Raw genomic sequence first — 21,261 nt, 5'->3', positions numbered from 1 at the left:
TTGAGGCCTAGGCTGAATGCCAGGCCTGCCCCCAAATACTTGAAACTCTGATAACCAAAGCCCAAGTTAGATCAGGCCCATCCATCCTACAAGGCTGGACTTAAGCCCGTTCTGTCCAATGCACATCCAGACACTGACAGCTTGGTGCCAGATCAGAAAGTTGGAAATTGCCGTAGTGTCAGTGTGTCACTGGCATATGGCCTGGATCCACATGTCAACTTTTCTCATTGTATACCACATGATGAGATTGTAGTACTAAGCTAATTTTCTATTAGTATAAAAGCTTTACAAAAGGCAACATTCTGCCTGCACTAGACAACCAATGTACCACTGAAAAACCAGCTGCCCAGACCCGAACACAATCCTGATAAACTGACACCAACCTATGGCTAGGCTACGCAGCATCTAATGCATGTACTGTTGAGAGTTGAGACTGGTTTACACACGACTGGTTCTTTTTTTTTTTCCTTTGACAACTACACACGACTGGTTCTGGTTGGGCATCTTCGATGGAGCTCATGGAGGAAGCAACAAAACACCCTGGCCCTCCACTGGAAAGAACACACATGGCCGATTCGAACCACCCTTTTTTTCTCACAGAATTTACAGGATTCTTCATGACTCATTGGATAACGCAAACACATGTCGAGATGCCGTCTCCGTCGTCAAGCAAGTCTCCACGTTCGCTGTATGGAATCATAAGAGGCACTATGTGAGATTAACGAACCAACAAGGCTCCAGCAAGAAAGTTTCTGCAGTCAAGGAAGTCCAGCAAAAAAACATCCAAATGATTTCCCCATGAGCAGATGGGTCTAGAAGATGCAAACATTGATCGAGAATTATGTCCATATGGTATCCTCGTCAGCAAAAAGAACGAAACTAATGCCCCTCTGTTGTTTGATTGCTAGACTCAAGATAGAAATATTGAATATGAACAGGACATGTATTACTGTATGTATCCTAGAAAAGTTCTGTGGAGCACTGTGGAAACTTTTACAGATAAGTCAATTCTATAAGGTGAGGTCAAATAACATGTTGATCGGTGAATAGGAATTTTCTTATTGGACAGCGACAGCAATCAATAATTTGAGTGTTCGATCGGAATGTCTTTATCTGTTTGTCTGTATTTATAACACTGCATTTTATATATGGCCGCACTTGGTCCTAACTAGGAAGTAGGAACCCACGTCAAAAGGCTGATATACCAATCACTTTATGTGCAACTGATCTGCAAGTTATTTCAGTGCTCTCAAAAAGGACTATGAAGAACAGTTTGGCAATAACAAGGCTATAAAAGTAAGTAAACATTTACTGACTGCAGCATCAAATTGTGTGAACAATTTTGTGAGCTTGATTACACTCAGTTGAAACCATGCACCAGACGGCTTCAATGTAATTTAGCTTGTATAAAAAAATATGGAGCTGAAAGAGTATCATAGCTGAGAGTTTCATCGACCTTGTGTTGAGAAGGCAAAGCTAAACTATTTTGCGATAAACACTCTAAAAGGCAGTAAAGGCCCACATTTATGATGTAAATTGGTATCATCATCTAGCAGATAAACACAAACTTAATCTCTGCTAAAAGTGTATAATGATGCAAAAAACAAATGCAGTGTAGCACAAAAAAAAATCTCCCTATACCAAGTTTTTCAAGTTGTATAATACAAGACAACTTGTTCTACCATAAGGTTGATTTCTTGGAATAACAAAACAATCACAGCCATCATCGGACCTAAACAAATGCGAGACACTGCGATCCATCTGGCATTAGAGCATGGTTTCACACCTTCACTTAAGTCAACACTCCATTAGCTCGCTAGAATCCAAGCATGCAGAACATTCACCTAGTTGATCTAAAAGGAAGAGAAACTGGACATATACAACTCATAGTAGCAATTCACCCATCAACTGGATACTACAATAATCCAAGATTCCAAACTCATGGGCAATTGAAGGCTTGCAGAAAGTTCAACGAGGAAGATGATGCATACCTTGGCTCGTATTCCTTAACCTCTGTCAGATCCTCCCCGAGCAAATCCAGCCACTGCACATTGCATTTGGCGGCACACTTATCATCGCCGCAATTGGCCTTCTTCAGGCAACTCTTCTTCGGCGGCGGCGCTGCCTTCTCACCATCCTCGTGCTTCTGAGCCTCCTCTTCGTCGTCTTCCTTTCCGGGTACCGGCGCCTCTATCTTCTCAACCGGAGGCGGCTCCTCCTCGGCCACGGCGGCCGAGCGCGGCGCCGGCGCAGAGGCAGCGTCGCGGCTCGCATCTTTGGATTTGGGGAGGCAGGGGATGAAGCGGAAGGGCCCGGCGCAGTGGCTCTCACAATGGGAGAGCCTCATCAAAGTCGGGGATCGGAGCACGGGGAAACAGCTGCCGAATTAGAGCCCCTGGCTCCAAGAGCACACCACATCAATCGAATCTGGCGGGGGAGCAGATTGAGGTAACCGCTGCGGAATGCAACCAGGAACCGAGCCTGCCGACAAGAGAAGGAGCAAACCTCTGTGCGGGAGCGCTGCGGCAGCAAGAAGAACTGCAGCAGGTTGAATCTTTGCACTGAGAGGTGTACTAGCTTGACAGGGAGCAGGGGAGGAGAGTGGAGAAGGTCAGGTGGGTCTCCAAGGAAACCAAAAGGAGGTGTGGGAAAGAGAGAGAAGGAACCGAGCCCAACAGATAAAAGAGAAGGTGGCCGCTTTAAGCCGCCTCCTCCCTCACTGCGTTGCAGTTGCAGCCCACCCTCCTTTGATCCTTTCATCCGCATTGCATTGCAACTGAAATGATCGATCCGCTTTCAGTTGCATTGCACAAACTAGTGAAAAATTAAATTATCAGAGACAGCCGCTAAAAAACCAATGGGATGCTTGCTTCATTTTTATTTTTAACCATGATTTTATTAGCGACTTTACTACCCATATGTCTCCACATTGTTCAATTGTTATGTATAAGAGCTCATGGAAACTTGTAACATTGATCCATGCATGCTACTCAACTCATTGACTATGCCATTATTAATACTTATTCTTTGATGCAAATTAATTTTATGTGGAAGAATGCAAATCGATAACACAGATATGCTGTATGCCCAAGCGCTACATGATCACATGAATTCGACTTTCTACATTTGTTTGGATTTGGTCCGTTATTTAATTGCCGAAATATAGACACCGTCGTCACTCTTTTTTCGTGAGCTGAAGAGGATTTAGCCACGTGTCGATTTCTATTGCCTAACCAAACGTACAAACGATCTGGTACGGATACAAGACACAAGACATAAACGTAATATTTTTTTCCTTTTGGCGGAGAGAGCTCTCGCATTGGTCAAATATCTCCTGCATCTCCATATGACGTGGTTTGATCATCACTAGTTGGTTATATGTAACCATAGGTTTTATGTATATCTTCCCCAAAATAGCAATACTACTAAATTAAATTAACATGTATATTCGGTGTCGGTAAAATGAGTCTCTTTATTATAAAACAAATAGAATCGATAAATTTTGCTAATAGATGGCCGTAAACAACCGCGAAACAAGTGCTATTTGAAAACGGTAATCTCAAAAGGACAACGCAGAACAGCAGCTACTCGTACTCTGGAAGGCATGCACACACCGGCACACCGCGCAGTTTGAGCTACAACCACGAGGCCATCTCGTCGAGCGGTCCCTTCACGTCTGCGTCGCGCCCGGCTGGCAATGTTCCGCAGGCAACAGTGTGAACAGATCGAGGAACCGGCCGCTTCCTCGGCGCTTCCCCATCCATACCACACTGTCCGACGCCATGTCATCCTAGCTCTGATGTCAGAGTTGGCCATTGGGCCCGGGTGTGGACGAGGACGAACGCCACCGGTACCGACCGAACCGAGCGCGCCCAAAGGTCAAACGAGAACAGGTGCGCGCTCGATTAGCTTGTCGGGTTCGTGTGGAAGCGTAGGTGGCACGGACGCCTCAGGTACACGTATGGCGTACGTACCCGTGGGCTGCGGGGGCGATGGGCATGGGCATGGGCGACGCCCGCCGACTCGATGTCCAGGTCGCGTGCGCGTGTGCCGTGCCGACGACGGGTGCGGACATGTGTGCACGCGGACGCGGGGCGCGTATGTATGTATGCGACTGCGCGTAATCTGTACGCACGGGTGACGGGTACGGTCTGCATATCTCAAGACTCAAGGACACTAAAAGCTTCTACTCCATCGGTGCGCGAGCGTATGAGACAATCCAAGTGGTACTCCACCTTTTGTGCAAGTTTGCGTTGGTTGTTTCAAAAAAGAAAAAAGTTTGCTTTGGAGCATATTAAAATCAGTATACAGTTATACACAACACTTTACCTTCAAAAAGAAAAGCTATACACTAGACAAGCGTACTCAAAAGTCAAAACGATAAATGCAACCTGGTCCGGCCCGATCTGGGCCCGGCCTGTTCCGGCCCAGGGGCCCATCCCCAGTTCCAAGTATCAACCAAAGCCGCCGCTAATCTCTCCTCCGGATTACGATCCCCCAACCTCACTTGGCTATCGTCCTCCGCGGCGAGGGGACGGCCATGTCGTCTGCGCCACTGACATCCACGCCTCCCCCTCTCCTTCCCGCCAAATCCAAGAGCCCACCGCCGCACCACCCGCTCCTCTCCCACCTCCCGCACTGCACCAACCTCCGGTCTCTCGCCCAGCTCCACGCCGCCGCCGTCAAGGCCGGCCTCGCCGCGCACCCGGCCTTCGTCACCAGGCTCCTCACGCTGTGCACTCCCCCGGGCGCGCACCCCGCCCACCTCGCCTACGCCCTCCAGGTGTTCGACCGGGTGCCCCACCCGGCGGATGCCGTATGGTACAACACCCTGCTCCGCGGCTACGCCCGCTCCCCGTCCTCCTCCGCGGCGGCGGCGGTGCGGGTGTTCGTGCGCATGCTGGAGGAGGGCGTCGCGCCGGACACGTACACGTTCGTGTCGCTGCTCAAGGCGTGCGCCGCGACGCGCGCGCGGGAGGAAGGGCGCCAGGCGCACGCCGTGGCGGTCAAGGTCGGCGCCGCGGGCCACGAGTACGTCCGCCCCACGCTCATCAACATGTACGCCGAGTGCGGGGACGCGCGCGCCGCGCGCGCCATGTTTGACAGGATGGACGGGGACTGCGTGGTCTCGTACAACGCGATGATCGCCGCGGCCGTGAGGAGCAGCCGGCCCGGGGAGGCCCTGGTGCTGTTCCGCGAGATGCAGGCCAAGGGGCTCGAGCCCACGTCCGTGTCGGTTATTAGTGTGCTCTCGGCGTGTGCTTTGCTTGGGGCGCTGGAACTGGGGAGGTGGATCCATGATTATGTCCGGAAATTAGGGCTTGATTCCCTCGTCAAAGTCAGCACTGCGTTGATCGACATGTATGCAAAATGTGGGAGCTTGGAGGATGCCATTTCCGTGTTCCAGGGGATGGAGTCAAGAGATAAGCAAGCTTGGTCAGTGATGATCGTGGCCTATGCTAACCATGGCTATGGCAGGGAGGCCATTTCTCTGTTTGAAGAGATGAAGAAGCATGGGATAAAGCCTGATGATATTACATTCCTTGGTGTGCTCTATGCCTGTAGCCACTCTGGTTTGGTGAGTGAAGGGCTTCAGTATTTCGATGATATGAAAGATCATGGTATCATTCCAGGGATCAAGCACTATGGTTGTGTGACAGATTTGCTAGCTCGATCAGGGCAGCTGGAGAGAGCTTACAAGTTCATCGATGAACTGCCAATAAAGCCCACCCCAATCTTATGGAGGACGTTGCTTTCTGCTTGTGGAGGCCATGGAGATGTCGAACTTGGCATACGTGTCTTTGATAGGATTCTGGAGCTGGACGATTCTCATGGTGGTGATTATGTAATATTCTCGAATTTGTGTGCAAACACTGGAAAATGGGAGGAGATGAATAGGGTAAGGAAACTGATGAATGAAAAAGGTGTGGTAAAGGTGCCAGGCTGCAGCTCAATCGAGATAGATAACACAGTTCACGAGTTCTTTGCAGGAGATGGAAGGCACCCCAAATCACAAGAAGCAAGGAGAATGGTTGATGAAGTGATTGACCAACTAGAACTGGTTGGTTATGTCCCTGATACCTCACATGTGTTCCATGTTGAAATGGGTGAGGAGGAGAAGGCAACAAGCCTGAGATACCATAGCGAGAAGCTGGCAATTGCTTTTGGGCTTCTAAATACAGCTCCAGGAGCTACGCTGCGAGTTGTGAAGAATCTTCGCGTATGCCCAGATTGTCATTCGATGGCAAAACTTGTCTCAATGGTCTTCAATAGACGAATTATACTCAGAGACCTGAACCGCTTCCACCACTTTGAAGATGGAGTCTGCTCTTGTGGTGACTACTGGTAGATCTTAGGAACAGAATTCGTGTACCACAATATCTTCTTCTGTACTACAGTGCTTTCCACTCAGGTATGATAAATCTGCGCATCCATGGAAAGCTACTAATGACCAAAGATTCTTTTTACTAACAGTGCTGAAACAATAATTATTGACCCAAATCTGTTAGTGAATATCTAGCGCTCAATCATGCCCTAAGCCCATTAACATACTGATTTGGTGGGTTGATTGCGTATCATGATCAGCATTACGGATTTGATTTTTCCTTCTCTATTGATATAATATTACTGTGCGGTTGTTGTTTACATTCTCTTAAGATTCTGGAAAAAAATGTTACCATGTTAATTGAGTACTGAATATTTTTGATTAAAAAATATGCCTTTGTTTGAATTTCATTGATACCATTGAATCTCCCCTTAACGGAATGAAATCAGCATGTCCATCAAAGACTCTGCTTTATTGCCTTGTTACTATGTTATGAACCGATGCTTTATGTCTGAAGTCCTTTTTTTCCCTGGAGCCTAAAAATAGTCATAATTGTTGCTCAGAACTCACATGTCATGTTGACTCATTATAGTGTACCATTTTAGTTCCATCATAACTGCGTTATTTCACAAATAGAATAATGAACCTCACCTTTTCAGCTAAAATCACACAACTAGGCCTGAACTAGTGGAGCAACTGCAAAGGCACATCATGAGTGCAAAAAGAAGAATAACTCAAACAGAAGCATCCACCGTGCACAAATATTGTAGTTTGCTGAGATATGCTGAAATTGCAAGTAATCCATGTAAATTGGTTAACAGGCCTTTCCTTTGCATCTTCTTTGCAGTATAACAATGGATTAGGTTACCTGCTATGTTACCAGACTTGATTATCTGTTAAACAGCCCATAACTCTATGTCAGATTACTTAAACAGGCAGTAAGATGGTGTCATCGGCTTGTTTGTCATTTGTTTTAGGTCAAGTGGCTATATATTACAATGGGATCCCTATTACAATTGGTCTTATACTGTTTTAGACTTTTAGTCTTGCCACAACTCATAATCTTCTTCCAGTGTACAAATCTGTCCAACTTTTCAGCAGTTATTATCAGTCGGTCTGACCGACCGGTGACGAATAGGTCTGCCATCCCATGCAGCCTGGCCACTTAGTTTTACTGTTTAGACCGGATTCTTCAATCGTACTTTTGTGTATCATAATACCACCAGAATCATGTTTATATACCAAATCCATCTCTGTCATCCATTTCGTCATCCATCTCTAGAAAATCGTCGGCATGCTTTATACCATTGGATATACATCATTGGCTTTTCGGTTATCTAATCTTTTAGTAGGTTTAATGTGCGACAATGACATGCTGTAGAAGTTATATGGATAAGGAGGTAAAAACACATGTTGAGTACATGAAGAAATCCCAGCCTGCCTGGAGCCAGCCAAGATGAGAGGTAGGGGAAGCTTCTTGCCCCTTGAGTTGATCAACCATAGAGTAAAAGATAAAGCTCTTTGCAGCTGGAACCCATGAGCAGCACTTTTTTTTTATAAAAAAAATCCTCTTTGACCAATCCTTGTCAAACACATTATTCCATTACTGTTCATCATTTGGTGTACCTGAATTATATTCCTTTTAATTTACTATCCTCTGTTTTTCTTGTTCCTCTGTTTCCTTAGCTTCCATTTCTTGACTAGGTCATATATTAGTTGCAAACATTACTTGTTGACAATGGCTGGTAGCTAAACTGCCAAACTGACACGCCGTAATGTACCAGCTCTTATAAACCCCCAAAGTTTGCATGATTAACTAAATATTTTTATCATCTTTTCAACCTGTAAAATGCAAAACAGTTCTTTTTCATCCTTATCTCCCTTTTCTTTGTTTTTTCTCCCACTTTAGCAGTGGTCCTATTTCTATGATTCTATCTAACATGGTCCCCATCTGAACTATAGCTCTGATTCAACAATTTACTGATGAAGTCTGATAAGATAAGAAAGAACTTCTATTTGCAGGAGTGGTACTGCTAAGAGCACATTATTTTCAAATGATTTAGCTATGACTTTAAGTACTAGAACATTAAAAAAGCAGTACAAGAAACAATAAAGGAATACATTGATAAGTCTCTTTCACCAAACTTTCAGTTGAGTTGTGCAATGCAAATGCCTTCCCACCCCCCCGAGAATACCCAAAGCATTCTGTTATGCAGATCTATGAATCCATTATTACTCGTTTGATGAAAAATGAAGATTACAGTATATACCATGTGTATGCATTTACCCTTTAGTTCTCACACCACAAAGCCAGCAAGCAATTACATGTTACAGTATTACCACAGATCAGTATACCGGCGGCGAATGGGCATACACGGGAGGGGGTGGCGGTGGCGGAGATGGTGGCGCGATGCACCCGTGGGCGTCGCAGTGCACCTTTGGCCGGTGCAGGAACGAGATGCACTCCTCGCCGGGCCGCTGGTCGGGGCGCCCAGCGATGCAGTTCTGCCTGTCGTCGATGTGCGGCACCTCGAGGCACCGGTGCGGCTCGCCGCAGAAGAAGTTGTCCGAGTAGGTGAAGTTCTTGAGGTGCGGCAGCTCGCAGATGCTCTGGGGTATCTCGCCGGCGAGCTGGTTGTGTGCGACGTCGAGCTGCTCCAGCGCGCGCATGTTGCCGATGGTGTCCGGCAGCGTGCCGGCGATGTTGTTGAAGCTGAGGTCGAGCACGGTGAGCTTGTCCAGCTTGCCGATCTCAGGCGGGATGCAGGAGGAGATGCCGCTGTTGAGGAGGATGAGCTCGTTGAGCGTCCCGGCCATGTCGCCGATGCTGCACGGCAGGCAGCCGCCCACCCGCGGCAGGTTCGCCAGCACGATCACCGACGCCGTCGAGTTGGTGAAGCTCTCCGGCAGCGTGAACTCGAAGTGGTTGTTGTTGATGAAAAGCGCGTCGATCTTCTTCTCGAAGATCGCCGCCGGCACCTCGCCGCAGAAGTTGTTAAACCTTCACACACACGGACATGTGCAACAAACATAAGGTGCACTCATGAAAAGTTTCGCAGGCTCATGTGTATTTGCGTACACACGGACAAGGGTGCTTACCTGATGTCGACGTACTGGACGTTGGGGAGGCAGAGGAGCTGCGACGGGAAGGGGCCGGAGAGCTGGTTGTTGCTGACGTCGATCTCGTGGAGGAGGTGGAGGGAGCGGAGGGATTCAGGGAGGGAGCCGGAGAAGCGGTTGGAGTTGAGGTGGAAGACGGCGAGGTCGGACAGGAGTCCCAGCTCGTCGGGGAGCGTGCCGGCGAGGTCGCCGTGGTTGAGGTCCACGCCGGCCACCGTGCGCTGGCAGGAGTCGTCGGGCGCCGGCGCGCAGTACACGCCGAAGTAGTTGCACACGTCGGGCCCGCACCAGTTCTTGGTCAGCTTCTTGGGGTCGTCCGTGATGGCGCGCTTCAGCGCCTGCAGCGCGACGTACGCTTTCTCCAGCCGAGAGTTGTTCGTGGCCGCCGCAGGCGGGGACGGCGGAGGCATGCTCGGCGCCGGCTGGGCCGAGGCCAGCAGCGGCCAGGCGACCGCGACCACCAAGAACGCCGCCGCCGCCGCCGCCGAGCTCATCCTCGTCATGGCCGGGCCGCGCTTTCCTGCATGCACCGGTAAGGACAATGGAATGTTGGTTTCTTGCTTTCTGTGTCCACAACTGATTCGTGTTTAGTGTGTGCTGTTGCCGTGTGTTCAATTTGGTATATATAGGCGCTTCGTTTGGGGCTTTTCCGACTTGTTTTTTTAGTCTTTGTGCGTGCATCATTTGCTCATGGCTTCTATCTTTGTTTAATGTGCTGTTGTGCTTGGATCATTGGCACGGTTGACCACTTCGTTTGCGACGATTTTGTTCATGTTTAGGGGCATGATAAAAGGGGTGGAGTGACTCCCTTTATTCCTACCTAATTGACTCGGCTGCTCGTAAATTCGTGACCCTTTCGCTTTCTTGCTGTTGTGTCGAAGTTTTTGGCCCTTTTCGTGGCGGTGGACGTGGTCAAAAAAACCCAGGACCACTGTTTGTTGTTAGTGACAGGCATTGTTGTCTCGTGCTACTCACTCTTGGTTCAGGATTTGTACCAACATGGAGCATAGAACCATTTCCCATTTATCTTTGATGACTGGACAACTGAGTTCCTCCAATTCTTGTCTTGAACAGTGGAATTTGTTTCTGTGAATGGAAATCTCATCCTTTAATAGCATGATCTTGAGATCTCACCCACTCATAAGACGCTATTACTGTTGGTGCCTTTTTCACTGACCTTGATTGGTTATGTTTTTGTTTCTCCGATTTTCAAATCATGTAGACTAAAAAAATGGTCTGTAGTGCTCAATCAAATGATGACATGAGAAAGCCAAGTATCGGTACCTTTAAAATCGTATCAGTACCAGTACTTTTCATTACACTAAAGTGAAAGACAGGAATGCCTTTGAGCCTAGTTATTCCCCGTGTTTGTTGGCCGCTTGTGCTATTCCTTTAAATTTGTTTATAATCTTCTTTAGGCTCTATGCTTGTGCTTGCACGTCCTAATCAATAGAAACAACCAAAATTATGTTGCCTGCACGAATTTTTGACGATCTGGCGGCTTCAAGGATGCTTCCTGTTTGGAATAATAGTAGAGGGGCAGCTTTTTTCTGTATTCACTATTCAGTGTCTCAGTCTCAGTGGTCATCGATTTCAGCTAGTGTGATAGTCTACTTTTGTGAGGATTTAGCCGATCAGCCATATCACTTTGCTACTAAGAGCCTATTTTTTCTTAAAAATAAGCCTAATTCCTAGACCTTTTTTGCTCTACTCTACAAAGATTCTTTTTAACTGTACAAGTCATACTCGCATTTATTTTTGAGGTATGAACAAACCATTGACTAGCTAAAATTGAGGAGTATATGAAACAAGATATATAATTAGTGTACTTTTTTTATAGCTGAATAGTTGGTGTACTTGAAACCAAGAAATGGTGGACTAAGTAATCAGAATGATACTGCATTGGATCACGTCAGGCTCTATAACTTTCCAATGGGATAAACTAAAACTGGCAGGTTTATCAATTTGCAGTTGTTGTCACGCCTGATAAAAATCTAAGTATAATAGTACATGATATTTTTAAGGAAAAAAAGAATACGGACATGGAAAAAATATCGAGATATAAATACTACTTGTCTGTTGGTGCAGAAGTATGCTAATGATAGGGCTGCATCTTTGTTCCAGGCCTGTTTTGAAATATATCTTGGTTTCAGATGGTGGTCAATTCATCGCATTATATTGCGATGTAAGGTGGTGGGTCAACCATCCTCCATAATCCCTATCTTAATCCATCCCCTTTATCTTGACCAGTGGGATTTCCTCATCATAATCTCACATGATCTGCACTCCCCCAGGCTGCAGGTCGAGACCTTCACATCACACCCCGGCACAGAACCGTTTGCATCAGATTCTGACGTGACCTGCGGCTTGCTGCTGTTGCTCATAGCTGCAGCACGATCCGGTGGCGCGTCAGGTTCGTTGAATCGCCCATTGCTTTGGCCGTTGGTGAGATATTGCTCTCGTTTTCGCTCATGATGTGTTGATGCGTGATCCTTTTTTATGGCTGCTCTGAATATGCAATTTTCAGTTGCTTTAATAATGTGGTTCAAGTACATCTGTGCCCATTTAAGCATCATCTGTTAAAACATCGGTTTCTCCGGTTGTGCAGGCACTATTTGGAAAGCAACAATGCCGCTGCAGCTAGCCTCAGATGAACAGGTACCATGTCCTGTACATTTCTCCTACAGGAAATAATTCCTCAAAATTCTCGCGCTTCATTCGCGACATGCCCCTTTTATGTTTCAGGCAAATCTGTTAGCATTTCTTGGTCAAATGGTCGCTAGTTGTTGCAGCTGATGAAGATGGCTGTTCTAATTTCCAGATAGTTATCATTCCTGCAGCTATGCATGCATGCATGCATGCTAAGAGTATTTTACACGATCACTTCATCTAATTGCTCCCATTTTTTTAATTGCGTATGGCGTCTTTAGCCGCCCTCCCTGTGTTGGCTGCTTGTCATGTGCTGACCAAATAATATGGCATTATGCTTCTGAATTATGCAATGGATCTATGCCACTATCATTGCAGAACAATATTCATCAGGTTGAAATTTTCAGTCTGATAAACTTAATGCCACTAGCTTGTTAGAGTTAGACACATCCATTCAACTTCGCACACAGTATTCATGTTTTCCTCCCTGCACTATTCGTGATCAGAAATACATTTTTTTTCTGCGAATTTGGTCCAAAGTTCCACACCATTGATAAAAATATTTCTGCGAATTAGGAAGCAGCTTTTTGTTTGGCCAGTACTGTTCATCATGGAATGTTTTTTTCCGAGAATGTTCATCAGGAAATGTGTATAGTACGATATGCAGAAAATCGCCTGCATACAGACAGCGTGATGACTTCTGCTCTGCTCTTGCGTCACAGCGAAGCCTAACGCACGCAACTTGCACAGAGAGCGATGCGATCTTCTTCACGATAAGCTACTTCCTAATTGGTTCTCGGGTCTCGGCGTCGTTAGGAACGGTGAGGAATAAGAGGCGACCATTTCCGATCCGTTCCACCATGGAGAGAGAGGAGAGTTTTGGTTGACCTGTGCCTGCTCAACCACTGCGTGCATGCATGCCCACCAACTGCAGGAAGATTCGGTTACGGTTCGGTCACACACGCGTACCGTGTCAACTACAGTGCGACGTACAACGCGTACCATTTTATTTTTTACTCCTAGTCAGTAATCAGTACTCACTTTGATCCCGTTGCTCTAAACTGTAAAGGCGGCTAGAACACTGACACTACTATTAAGCCCGTGGTCGGCCGGCCGGCAGTTAAGTGTAACATTTGATCATCACCGTGTACGATATTTTGCTGCATCAGCTCGAGGACGAAGTGATGAGCCGGTCTGAACGTGAACGACGGCGATGCTACCGAGTCGTCGTCAACGCGTGAACGGCCTGCGAGTGAGAGAGAACAGAGAACACGCAGTGACATGGCTACGCACGGGACCATTTCACAGCGTAACAGTGTGCGCACGGGACCAGCATTAACCAACCGGAGAGCTCACTCACCACGCACGTAGAGTATCGAATTGATGGTGCCAACACCTAACAGTAACGGGGCAGCGCGCGCTTACGTACGGGACAGTGGAGATGATGCCGGTTTGTCGCTCTCGCCCTGTCGTCGCTGCTGCACGCTACAACTAAAAGTGATTTCTGTGCTCAAAGTTTTCTTTTTTATCATTTTCGCTTGCTGAGATTTCTGTGCTCAACCCATCACATGCACCAATTTGCCGACATCACCAGTCTAAAACTACGCGAACTGCCTTTAGCTACGGTACTAAATTGCACAAGTCAAGCACCAATCAGGTGAGTGTTGTCCCTGAAAGCATACAAATATTACTCCCTGCCAATCCGAAGTCTGAACCTCCAAAAATATGTACTCGAAGTCCAGGAGGCAACAAAATTGAGGATTCAGGGGGTGTCTGGTTTCGGAGGACTAAATTTTAGTTCTATCACGTTAAAGAGAAGTTTATCATTTAGAAATATTAAATAAGTTATAAAATTAATTGTAAAATCCCTAGGCTAATTCGCAAGATAAATCTAATGAGATATATTAATTCATAATTAGTGGATGATTACTGTAGTATCACTGTCGCAAATAGTGGATTAGTTAAGCTTATCAAATTCGTCTCGCGAATTAGCATCCATCTATGCAAAAAGCTCTATAAACAGATTTTATTTAATATTTCTAAATGACAAGATTCTCGTTTGATACGATGAGACTAAAGTTTAACTCTCAAGAACTAAACGACGCATAAGTCTGTGGTGTCTTACGGCCCACTGCAACGCATCATAAGCCATCGCCCGACAAAGTGCATGGGCTGCAGTGTCCTGCCTGCATGGGCCGGTGCCATCACCCAATGAAGAATCTTTGGTTGTACTCACTCTGTTTTAAAAATATAGGTTATTTTTTCTAGATTTATAGCGTTTGCTATACATCTAGATATATAAAAAGCTAAAACGATTTGTATTTTAAAACGGAGGGAGCAGTAATCTTGCATCTTCGCTGCCAAGATCATGTAGTGGCATGGCTGGTGAGGTTAAGGAGATGTTTGCCTATCCCTCTTAATGGCTTATTATTAAAACATAAGAGCACAATTATTATGAGAAGTCCAAGAATAATAAGAAAAACATGTCGCTCAGATACGTGCCGATTGGTGACGATGATCACCGACTAGCACCATCATTGAACAAGGTACTCACCAGATGTACCCTCACCTTTGCATTTCCATCCCGTCTCTCTCGTAGACACACAGTCCAACGAAACGAGACGATCTAAATGGTGAGGCGTAAGGCAAAGCTAACTCGCCGGATGAACATAATCATAATTCATACAATAACCTCTCTTTATATTTGAAAAAAATAACGGCCTGGAGAAACTTTGTGTGCTGGGCAGCCCAATAGATTTGATATTTCTACTGTAAAGCCCACCAGAGGCCCATCTCAAGCGCCCATACCAACCAAGCGAAGGCACATTTCCAGCTTTCCAGAAAATCACCTTGTCTTTAAGCACCCCGTGTCCACCCACTGACACCGGACCTGCAACGCCTTTGATCTTCTTCTCCTACAAGCAAAAGGCCTATCACCCTCGAGTGCTCCGCTCCCCCCTCTCTGCTTTGATAGTTAGGTTACTGCGTTGGAGTTCTGATTGGTGGGTGGATGGCATAATCACTAGTTTTGTTGTAGCAAAAAACTACCAAGAGCATATTGTACTAGAAGGAAGGGATGATGTCATTCTTCCAACTTAGATGCATCATGCGCTGATGCGCTGTGTAAGTTAACTGCCAATGTTTTGATAGTTTGAAGGCTTGAACTTCCATCCCTCATGAAATGTGTAATAAAGTGTTGAGAAATCAATGCTTCTGACTTTAGCACTGACTTTCGAGAAGCGGTACCAAAGTAGTATGATACCACTTCTTTTACGAATCTTATACCCACACTACACCGATGATACCTTCACTTAGACACCACAATAGAAGACCAACTCTATACAAGAGAGCTCAACTCTTGATTCACTATAACTTAATACAACACAAGATTCTTGCACTTTTTATATATCTAGCCTACCATGACACAACTACACTGCATGGCTAACATAACACCTTCTACTTACCTCTTATGCCATGGTATAGCAAGAGGTAAGGGGAGCACCTCTATTTATAGGTACTCGTGGATGTTGTGGTGTTACCATATGACAACTTACAGACACGTTTCTTCACAGAACATATCTAACTTTAGAATTTTTCTCATACTTATCCAACTATGCAAAATATCTAATTCTAGAGAATTCTTATCTTGCTATGAAGCATGGCACCTCCTCTCTCTTGCCATTTCGAAATTCTTCTAAAACCTTCTCAAGTATGCAAACGTATATGTTTCTGTGCAGCTAACTCTTGAGTTCACTTGCAAACTGCTTTATGTGCTGCTGGTATGTCTGCTGCATGTATATCCAACTTCTGCACGGTGTATCTTCTGGTGTCTCAAGAGGCCAGCTCAAGCTGCAAGAACACGTCCGCACCCATAGAGGTAGAAGTCCTCACAACAGTGACCCCTTTCGCGATGTACCTGCCCGTGCTGCTCATCTTTTGGCTGGTGAGAGAAAAGGCACCCAAATGGGCGACCATTTCGGGACTTCAAGTTGTGTATTGTTCTCCTGGGATGGATGGGGATTTGCATGTGTGGTGCACCTGCGAATCCTGTCCTGACCGCCTGTATTGTCCTGCTCGATATCTACATTGGCGTCTGCATCATCATTTGCCATCTGAAGGTAAGCAACTTTACGTTTTCCTGATCATTTCGTGCTTTCTCTTGTCCAGTTTTATTCACATGTGGCATGCCTGGTTTGTGCTTTGTTACTAATTGGTTGCATGCGTCATGCGTGTAACAGATTATTGTGCAAGTGATGATCAAGGTTCTTACCACTACGCCGACTGAAGAGGATCTTGCCATTGTGGCCGTTGTCTCTTTGAGGAACTTGTATGTACTGCCTGCTAGGTGATAGGTTTGGTTGGTCATTCCCTTGGTGCCATCCTGCGTGAAATGAAGTTTTGCAGCGTTCGACCGTCTCTCTCTAATTCTGCTTACAAGGGAAGACTTGCTGTGAACCCCTGTATCTACAAGGGAAAAAGGGATACCTAAGCCTGACATATTTGTGCGATTTTTGGTCCAGAAGAAATGTTTTATTCTGGTCCCGCGCGGCGTGATATAATTTATAGATACTACGTGATAAAATATTTTCATTTTTGGTTGGACAAATATACTCGTTGCAGCATCGGTTTAAACAGCACGAGCAAAACAAGTAGCCGCATTATCTGCTCCTTCCCATCTTCCTCGCTCTCTGTTCCATTCACGCGCACAACAAGCCGCGGGGTCCTTCCGGGCCGGCCCACGTGCCTGGAGCGCGGGCTTGCTTTGTGGCCTCGCTCTGGCCTGGGCTGGGCCTCGCCCGCCACGCCCCTCGACGACCTCACTCCCTTCACTACCGTTTCCGCCCCCTACCGACGACCGTAGGCGCGGCGCGGGGACGGGGACGGGGACGCCGGGCAGCCAATCGAGGCCTCCGCGCCGAGCACGCCTCCACCCCCTGGCGGCGGAACGCGCCCGCCATCTCCCTTCCGCCGGAGCGCCACGCGGTGCTACCTCTCCTCGTCCCATCGGTAAGGAAGTATGGAACCCTCCCACGCTTGACCGGATGGACTGCTCGTTTAATGTGTGCCATACCACCTTCCCTCCGCCGTAGGCTCTCGAATCCAGCTCTTCCCTTCGGGCATGGATACTCTCCATCCCGCTCATCTCGTCGCGGGCTTTCGCTGCGTGGCCGGATTACTGATAGCAGTTAGTTTAGTTTATCTTCCAAAACCGTCGGAGGCTCAGCCGAACCACACAATTCCGCCGTCGAGTACTCGAGTGACCCTGCCGCAACAGTGTTGTTGCTTCAGTTTAACTGGGCCGAGACTCCTCTGAATTCCGACCGTACCTGCTTCTGATTACGTTTCCCTTTCTCGTTTTCGTTTTGATTACAGGCGAACCCACAAGCTGTATACATTTCCAGCTTTGCATGATGCTGTGACCATGTGTCTGCTTCGATGGCTCTGAAGGCTGTGTCTCGCCTACGGTCTGCGAGATGGCGCCTGCTATCAGCCAAACTCATCTACCGTTCGTGCTCAGATATACCTGCTTCTGTTGGCACAGGAAGTTCTTCTGAATTTGACACTGCAATCCGGTCGCTCAAGAACAATCTGCAGCCAGAGAGGCTAACTCGGGTTATTGATTCTACTCCAGATTCGAGCTTGGCTCTCAGGATCTTCAGATGGGCTTCACATAAGAGATATAGCCTTCGCACGGTTGACACCTACAGATGTATGATCTCCAAGCTTACTGCTGTTGAGAATCGTGATGATATGGACAGCCTCCTCGGTGAGATGGTCAGATTGAAGGCCCCTGCATTGGAACAAGCTCTGAATGGGTTAGTTCAGTCTCTGAGCAGTAAGAACCAATTTGATGAAGCTTTGCTGGTAATCCAGCATGCTACCTCTGCCAAGCTCAAGTTATCACTCTCGGCTTGCAATGCCATGCTGCATGATCTGGTCAAGCAAGGGAGTGGCCTGCGGTTGTTCATGCTTGTGTACATGGAGATTGTGAAGTCTGGAGTGCTTCCTGATGTGGAAACACTGAATTGGTTAATTCAGGCCTTGTGTGAATCAGGCCGTGTAGACCTGGCACTGATTCAGTTTGACAGGATGAGCAAGAAAAGGTGTTCTCCTAACAGTCATACTTTTGAGATACTCATCGTAGCGCTTTGTTCCCATAACAGAGCAGATGAAGCTGTGGACCTCTTCTATAAGATGCTGCAACTAAGATGCACCCCTGATGGTAGTTTTTATGCTCAGGTGGTGCCCCTATTTTGCAAGTTCAGTAAAGTCAAGGAGGTGACTAAGTTGCATCAAATGATGAAAGAAGATGGCCTTCAGTTGGATGTGCATTTGTACAGTGTCCTTATTAGATGTTTATGTGAGAATCAATTATTGGATGACGCGGTAATGATGCTTAACAAAATGGTAGCATCAGGTCATGCTCCAAGGGTAAGTGCATATGTGGACATTGTGGATTGCTACTGTACATCAGCCAAGTTCCACAAGGCTTTGAGCTTTCTAGAGGAAAATGATGTCACAGAATCAGAACCATATAATGTGCTGCTGAGATGGTTGTGCACAGATGGCAGACTGCAGGATTCAGTAAGATATCTTGAGAAATTGCACAACAGAGGTTTGGTTGATTGTGAGTCATGGAACATTGTTATAACTCACTTCTGCAATCAAGGGAACATTAGAAGAGCATCTGAGCTCATTGGTAGAATGGTTGTTTCTTCATTTGCACCAGATGAGAGTACCTATTCTGCTATTATATCTTGTTACTGTCGATTAGGCTTGCACATAGATGCCTTGGGTATGTTCAGAAGGGTGAGTGTTAATGACTTGTCCTTGAATTCCGAATCTTTCTCACTACTTGTTGAGGTTTTGTGTCACACAGAGAGGAACCCAGAAGCTATTGAGGTTTTTAAATATCACTGTAAAAGAGGTCGCAGTCTGACAAACAAATCACTTGATATGCTAATTCAAGGGAGTTGTTTGTCTGGAAGGATCCGTGAAGCAGTCCAGTTGCGTTCATTAGCTGTTTGCACTGGCACTTCTTGTACATTTTTCACTTATCACAGAATTATCCAAGCACTACTCCATTTGAATAAGGAGAAGGATGTATTGGTTGTCTTTGCACAAATGGTGATGGAAGGTTGTCTATTGGATGGGTGCGCATACACTAGTCTGTTGCGCTCTTTCCTCACCAAGGAAACAATTTTTGAGGCTGCCATCTTGTTCAACAGAATGGTGAATCAGGCCTTTGTTCCTGACCAAGAGACGTTTGAATTATTAGTCAATGATATGGCCTTGTTTTCTTTTCTTAACTTGGTTGCACAAAGTTTACTGAAAGTGGTAAATACAAGGGGAACAGTGAGCCCCAGAATATATAACATTATTATTTACGGCCTTATTAAAGAAGGCTTCAAGAACGAGGCATGTAAGTTTCTGGATCGAATGCTAGAAAAGGGGTGGGTACCTGATTCAAGGACACATCAGGTCTTGGTTGGCGATATTGGTGGAGAGGAGGATAGAGAAGTTGATCAACTCTACCAGACAGTGGATGATGACAATGTGAGCAACATATTGTTGGAGGGGCTAGATTGAGGATCCGAGATTTTAGTCGTTGTACTATGACAAGGAGAGGAATGCCATTGATGATTTGAACTCTATATTTGGTACAATGTTTGAACTTGTAGGATACATCGCTGTCAGGTGAAGTTCTCAAGAAATACTATCTCATTACTCCCATAAAAAAATACCATCAATAATACTTGTAGAATAGTAGAAAGACCTCCTGCAGAAAAGATAATGAGATGGCTGTAGAGGTTAGACTTTAGAGAGATCTCCAGCAGCAAATATGACGAGTGACTAATTGCTTTTCTGCATAACATCATGTACGTTTCAGACATTAACATGTCATTTTTTGGGACAAGCACACTCTTTGCTTTCTATGCCATTACTTAAATTGTACTACGGTGCCTTGCCTGAGCTTTATTATATTTGTAGCCGTTCTGTTACCTTCACACTTTATGGTTGGAACTTTGTATATAACATTGGTCTTCTGTTTTTCTTGCATGCCTTGGTTCCTATATACTAGTGCTTCTCACTCTAAACTTTCAATGTGGAAGCACAGCAACACCCCAAACATTACATGGACCACTGGGACCTCTGCTAACAAGCAGGGGTGTTACAATAAGAGTTTATGATGGGAAATTGGTCCTGAATGAACAATGCACCATGTCTTCTTATGGACTTACAATATGAGTGCAGACAATAATATCTTCTTGGCAGGCATTTTATCAGTGAGACCAAGCAGAAAGAAAGGAGGCGGAGAAGAAAAAAAAAATATAAGATCCAGCTAGGAGGAACAATAAATTGGAGAGCGACATTACTTGTCCCATAGGTTGAAACCTCAAGTTCTATCTTCAGTCTCCAGGTTTGCACCCTGCAATATCCCACCTGTTCGATCCACTCCACAGTTGCATTTTATGTTTGATTCTGTGTGCTCAAATTTTTAATAGCTGAAGCCAAGGTGTTATCTTTCCGTATCTATCCAGATGAAGCGAGATGCCCAGTTTCTGGATAGATCACAAAAGCACTCATGCTCTGACCCTCTGGCTGCGGGCTGGGGCAACCCCGAATGTACGGCAAACTCTGGATGTGAAACGGCCAATGCCTCCTTGGTAAAGCTCACGGCCAAGTCCTGCACAGGATCTGAACCATTAAACTTCAGTGCTGAAATATGCTGCGCCTACGAGTGTCTATTCATTGCTGATGGTGTTAGAAAATGGTGTCGTCTCCTGTCTCCGTGTGACTGACCTTAGATCATGTGCAATCAGCCTGCCCTGTGCTATGTGAGTGGTGTCTGTTGATAAGTTGTATGCTAAGTCGCCATGAGACCTTGAAACTGTTGCCAATTCTGAACTGTAAAACATCAGCGTATTTGCTAAATTGGTGGCGGAGAGATTTTTGTTGTTACATTTTTCTACTTACTGGCGTTATTGATCTGATGAATCCATTGGTTCTTTTGTTATCAGCCTTATTGAATGTTTGATTGGAGAAATAAAAATCACGCGTGCAGATTTCGTCTCAATTTCTTTCATCATATATTGAATTTATTGTATATTTTAAAAAAATCATTAAAAGAACTACTCCTACTGGGGTTCGATTGCTAACCGCCT

The 21,261-nt window shown here is 46.0% G+C and overlaps 4 protein-coding genes across 13 annotated transcripts; 2 read left to right on the top strand and 2 right to left on the bottom strand.

The window, feature by feature from the left end:
- Positions 1 to 210: 210 nt before the first annotated feature.
- Positions 211 to 2,651, bottom strand: LOC112876797. 3 transcript variants are annotated; one of them, XM_025940975.1, is made up of 3 exons: positions 2,506 to 2,651; positions 1,992 to 2,427; positions 211 to 686 (listed from the first exon to the last, which is right to left on the bottom strand). In XM_025940975.1, the coding sequence occupies exons 2-3, from the start codon at positions 2,345 to 2,347 to the stop codon at positions 623 to 625; spliced, it is 420 nt and encodes a 139-aa protein (XP_025796760.1). In that variant the 5' UTR covers positions 2,348 to 2,427; positions 2,506 to 2,651; the 3' UTR covers positions 211 to 622. The 3 variants fall into 3 exon arrangements, with proteins under 3 accessions (XP_025796760.1, XP_025796761.1, XP_025796759.1); XM_025940976.1 differs by having other exon boundaries at positions 1,992 to 2,395; XM_025940974.1 differs by having other exon boundaries at positions 1,992 to 2,651.
- A 1,845-nt stretch (positions 2,652 to 4,496) lies between these two features.
- LOC112874663 (pentatricopeptide repeat-containing protein At2g02980, chloroplastic) lies at positions 4,497 to 8,802 on the top strand. Of its 5 annotated transcripts, none has more exons than XM_025938123.1 (2): positions 4,497 to 6,412; positions 8,671 to 8,802. In XM_025938123.1, the coding sequence occupies exon 1, from the start codon at positions 4,541 to 4,543 to the stop codon at positions 6,347 to 6,349; it is 1,809 nt and encodes a 602-aa protein (XP_025793908.1). In that variant the 5' UTR covers positions 4,497 to 4,540; the 3' UTR covers positions 6,350 to 6,412; positions 8,671 to 8,802. The 5 variants fall into 5 exon arrangements, with proteins under 5 accessions (XP_025793908.1, XP_025793910.1, XP_025793907.1 ...); XM_025938125.1 differs by lacking the exon at positions 8,671 to 8,802 and adding an exon at positions 7,710 to 7,788; XM_025938122.1 differs by lacking the exon at positions 8,671 to 8,802 and adding an exon at positions 7,707 to 7,788.
- Positions 8,428 to 10,009, bottom strand: LOC112874664 (leucine-rich repeat extensin-like protein 6). The gene is made up of 2 exons (XM_025938126.1): positions 9,425 to 10,009; positions 8,428 to 9,326 (listed from the first exon to the last, which is right to left on the bottom strand). The coding sequence occupies exons 1-2, from the start codon at positions 9,946 to 9,948 to the stop codon at positions 8,672 to 8,674; spliced, it is 1,179 nt and encodes a 392-aa protein (XP_025793911.1). The 5' UTR covers positions 9,949 to 10,009; the 3' UTR covers positions 8,428 to 8,671.
- Positions 10,010 to 16,963: 6,954 nt separating this feature from the next.
- Positions 16,964 to 21,116, top strand: LOC112874768 (pentatricopeptide repeat-containing protein At3g53700, chloroplastic-like). Of its 4 annotated transcripts, none has more exons than XM_025938283.1 (4): positions 16,964 to 17,101; positions 17,468 to 19,792; positions 20,384 to 20,516; positions 20,602 to 21,116. In XM_025938283.1, the coding sequence occupies exon 2, from the start codon at positions 17,531 to 17,533 to the stop codon at positions 19,682 to 19,684; it is 2,154 nt and encodes a 717-aa protein (XP_025794068.1). In that variant the 5' UTR covers positions 16,964 to 17,101; positions 17,468 to 17,530; the 3' UTR covers positions 19,685 to 19,792; positions 20,384 to 20,516; positions 20,602 to 21,116. The 4 variants fall into 4 exon arrangements, with proteins under 4 accessions (XP_025794068.1, XP_025794067.1, XP_025794066.1 ...); XM_025938282.1 differs by having other exon boundaries at positions 20,178 to 20,516; XM_025938281.1 differs by having other exon boundaries at positions 20,372 to 20,516; positions 20,638 to 21,068.
- The last annotated feature ends 145 nt before the right edge of the window (positions 21,117 to 21,261 follow it).

Source organism: Panicum hallii, chromosome 9, assembly GCF_002211085.1.
Source record: "Panicum hallii strain FIL2 chromosome 9, PHallii_v3.1, whole genome shotgun sequence".
In the NCBI taxonomy this organism is placed as follows: domain Eukaryota; kingdom Viridiplantae; phylum Streptophyta; class Magnoliopsida; order Poales; family Poaceae; genus Panicum; species Panicum hallii.
The sequence above is the reverse complement of the archived record's forward strand: the minus strand, read 5'-3'. Positions and strand labels throughout refer to the sequence as shown.

Bases quoted from the DNA above. Each gene is read 5' to 3' on its own strand.
- LOC112876797 (XM_025940974.1), bottom strand. From the start codon at position 2,347: ATGAGGCTCTCCCATTGTGAGAGCCACTGCGCCGGGCCCTTCCGCTTC. The intron at 687-1,991 runs GTATGCATCATC...GATTCCATACAG, and splicing joins GTTAAGGAATACGAGCCAAG to CGAACGTGGAGACTTGCTTG.
- LOC112874663 (XM_025938123.1), top strand. From the start codon at position 4,541: ATGTCGTCTGCGCCACTGACATCCACGCCTCCCCCTCTCCTTCCCGCC.
- LOC112874664 (XM_025938126.1), bottom strand. From the start codon at position 9,948: ATGACGAGGATGAGCTCGGCGGCGGCGGCGGCGGCGTTCTTGGTGGTC. The intron at 9,327-9,424 runs GTAAGCACCCTT...GTGTGTGTGAAG, and splicing joins GTCCAGTACGTCGACATCAG to GTTTAACAACTTCTGCGGCG.
- LOC112874768 (XM_025938283.1), top strand. From the start codon at position 17,531: ATGGCTCTGAAGGCTGTGTCTCGCCTACGGTCTGCGAGATGGCGCCTG.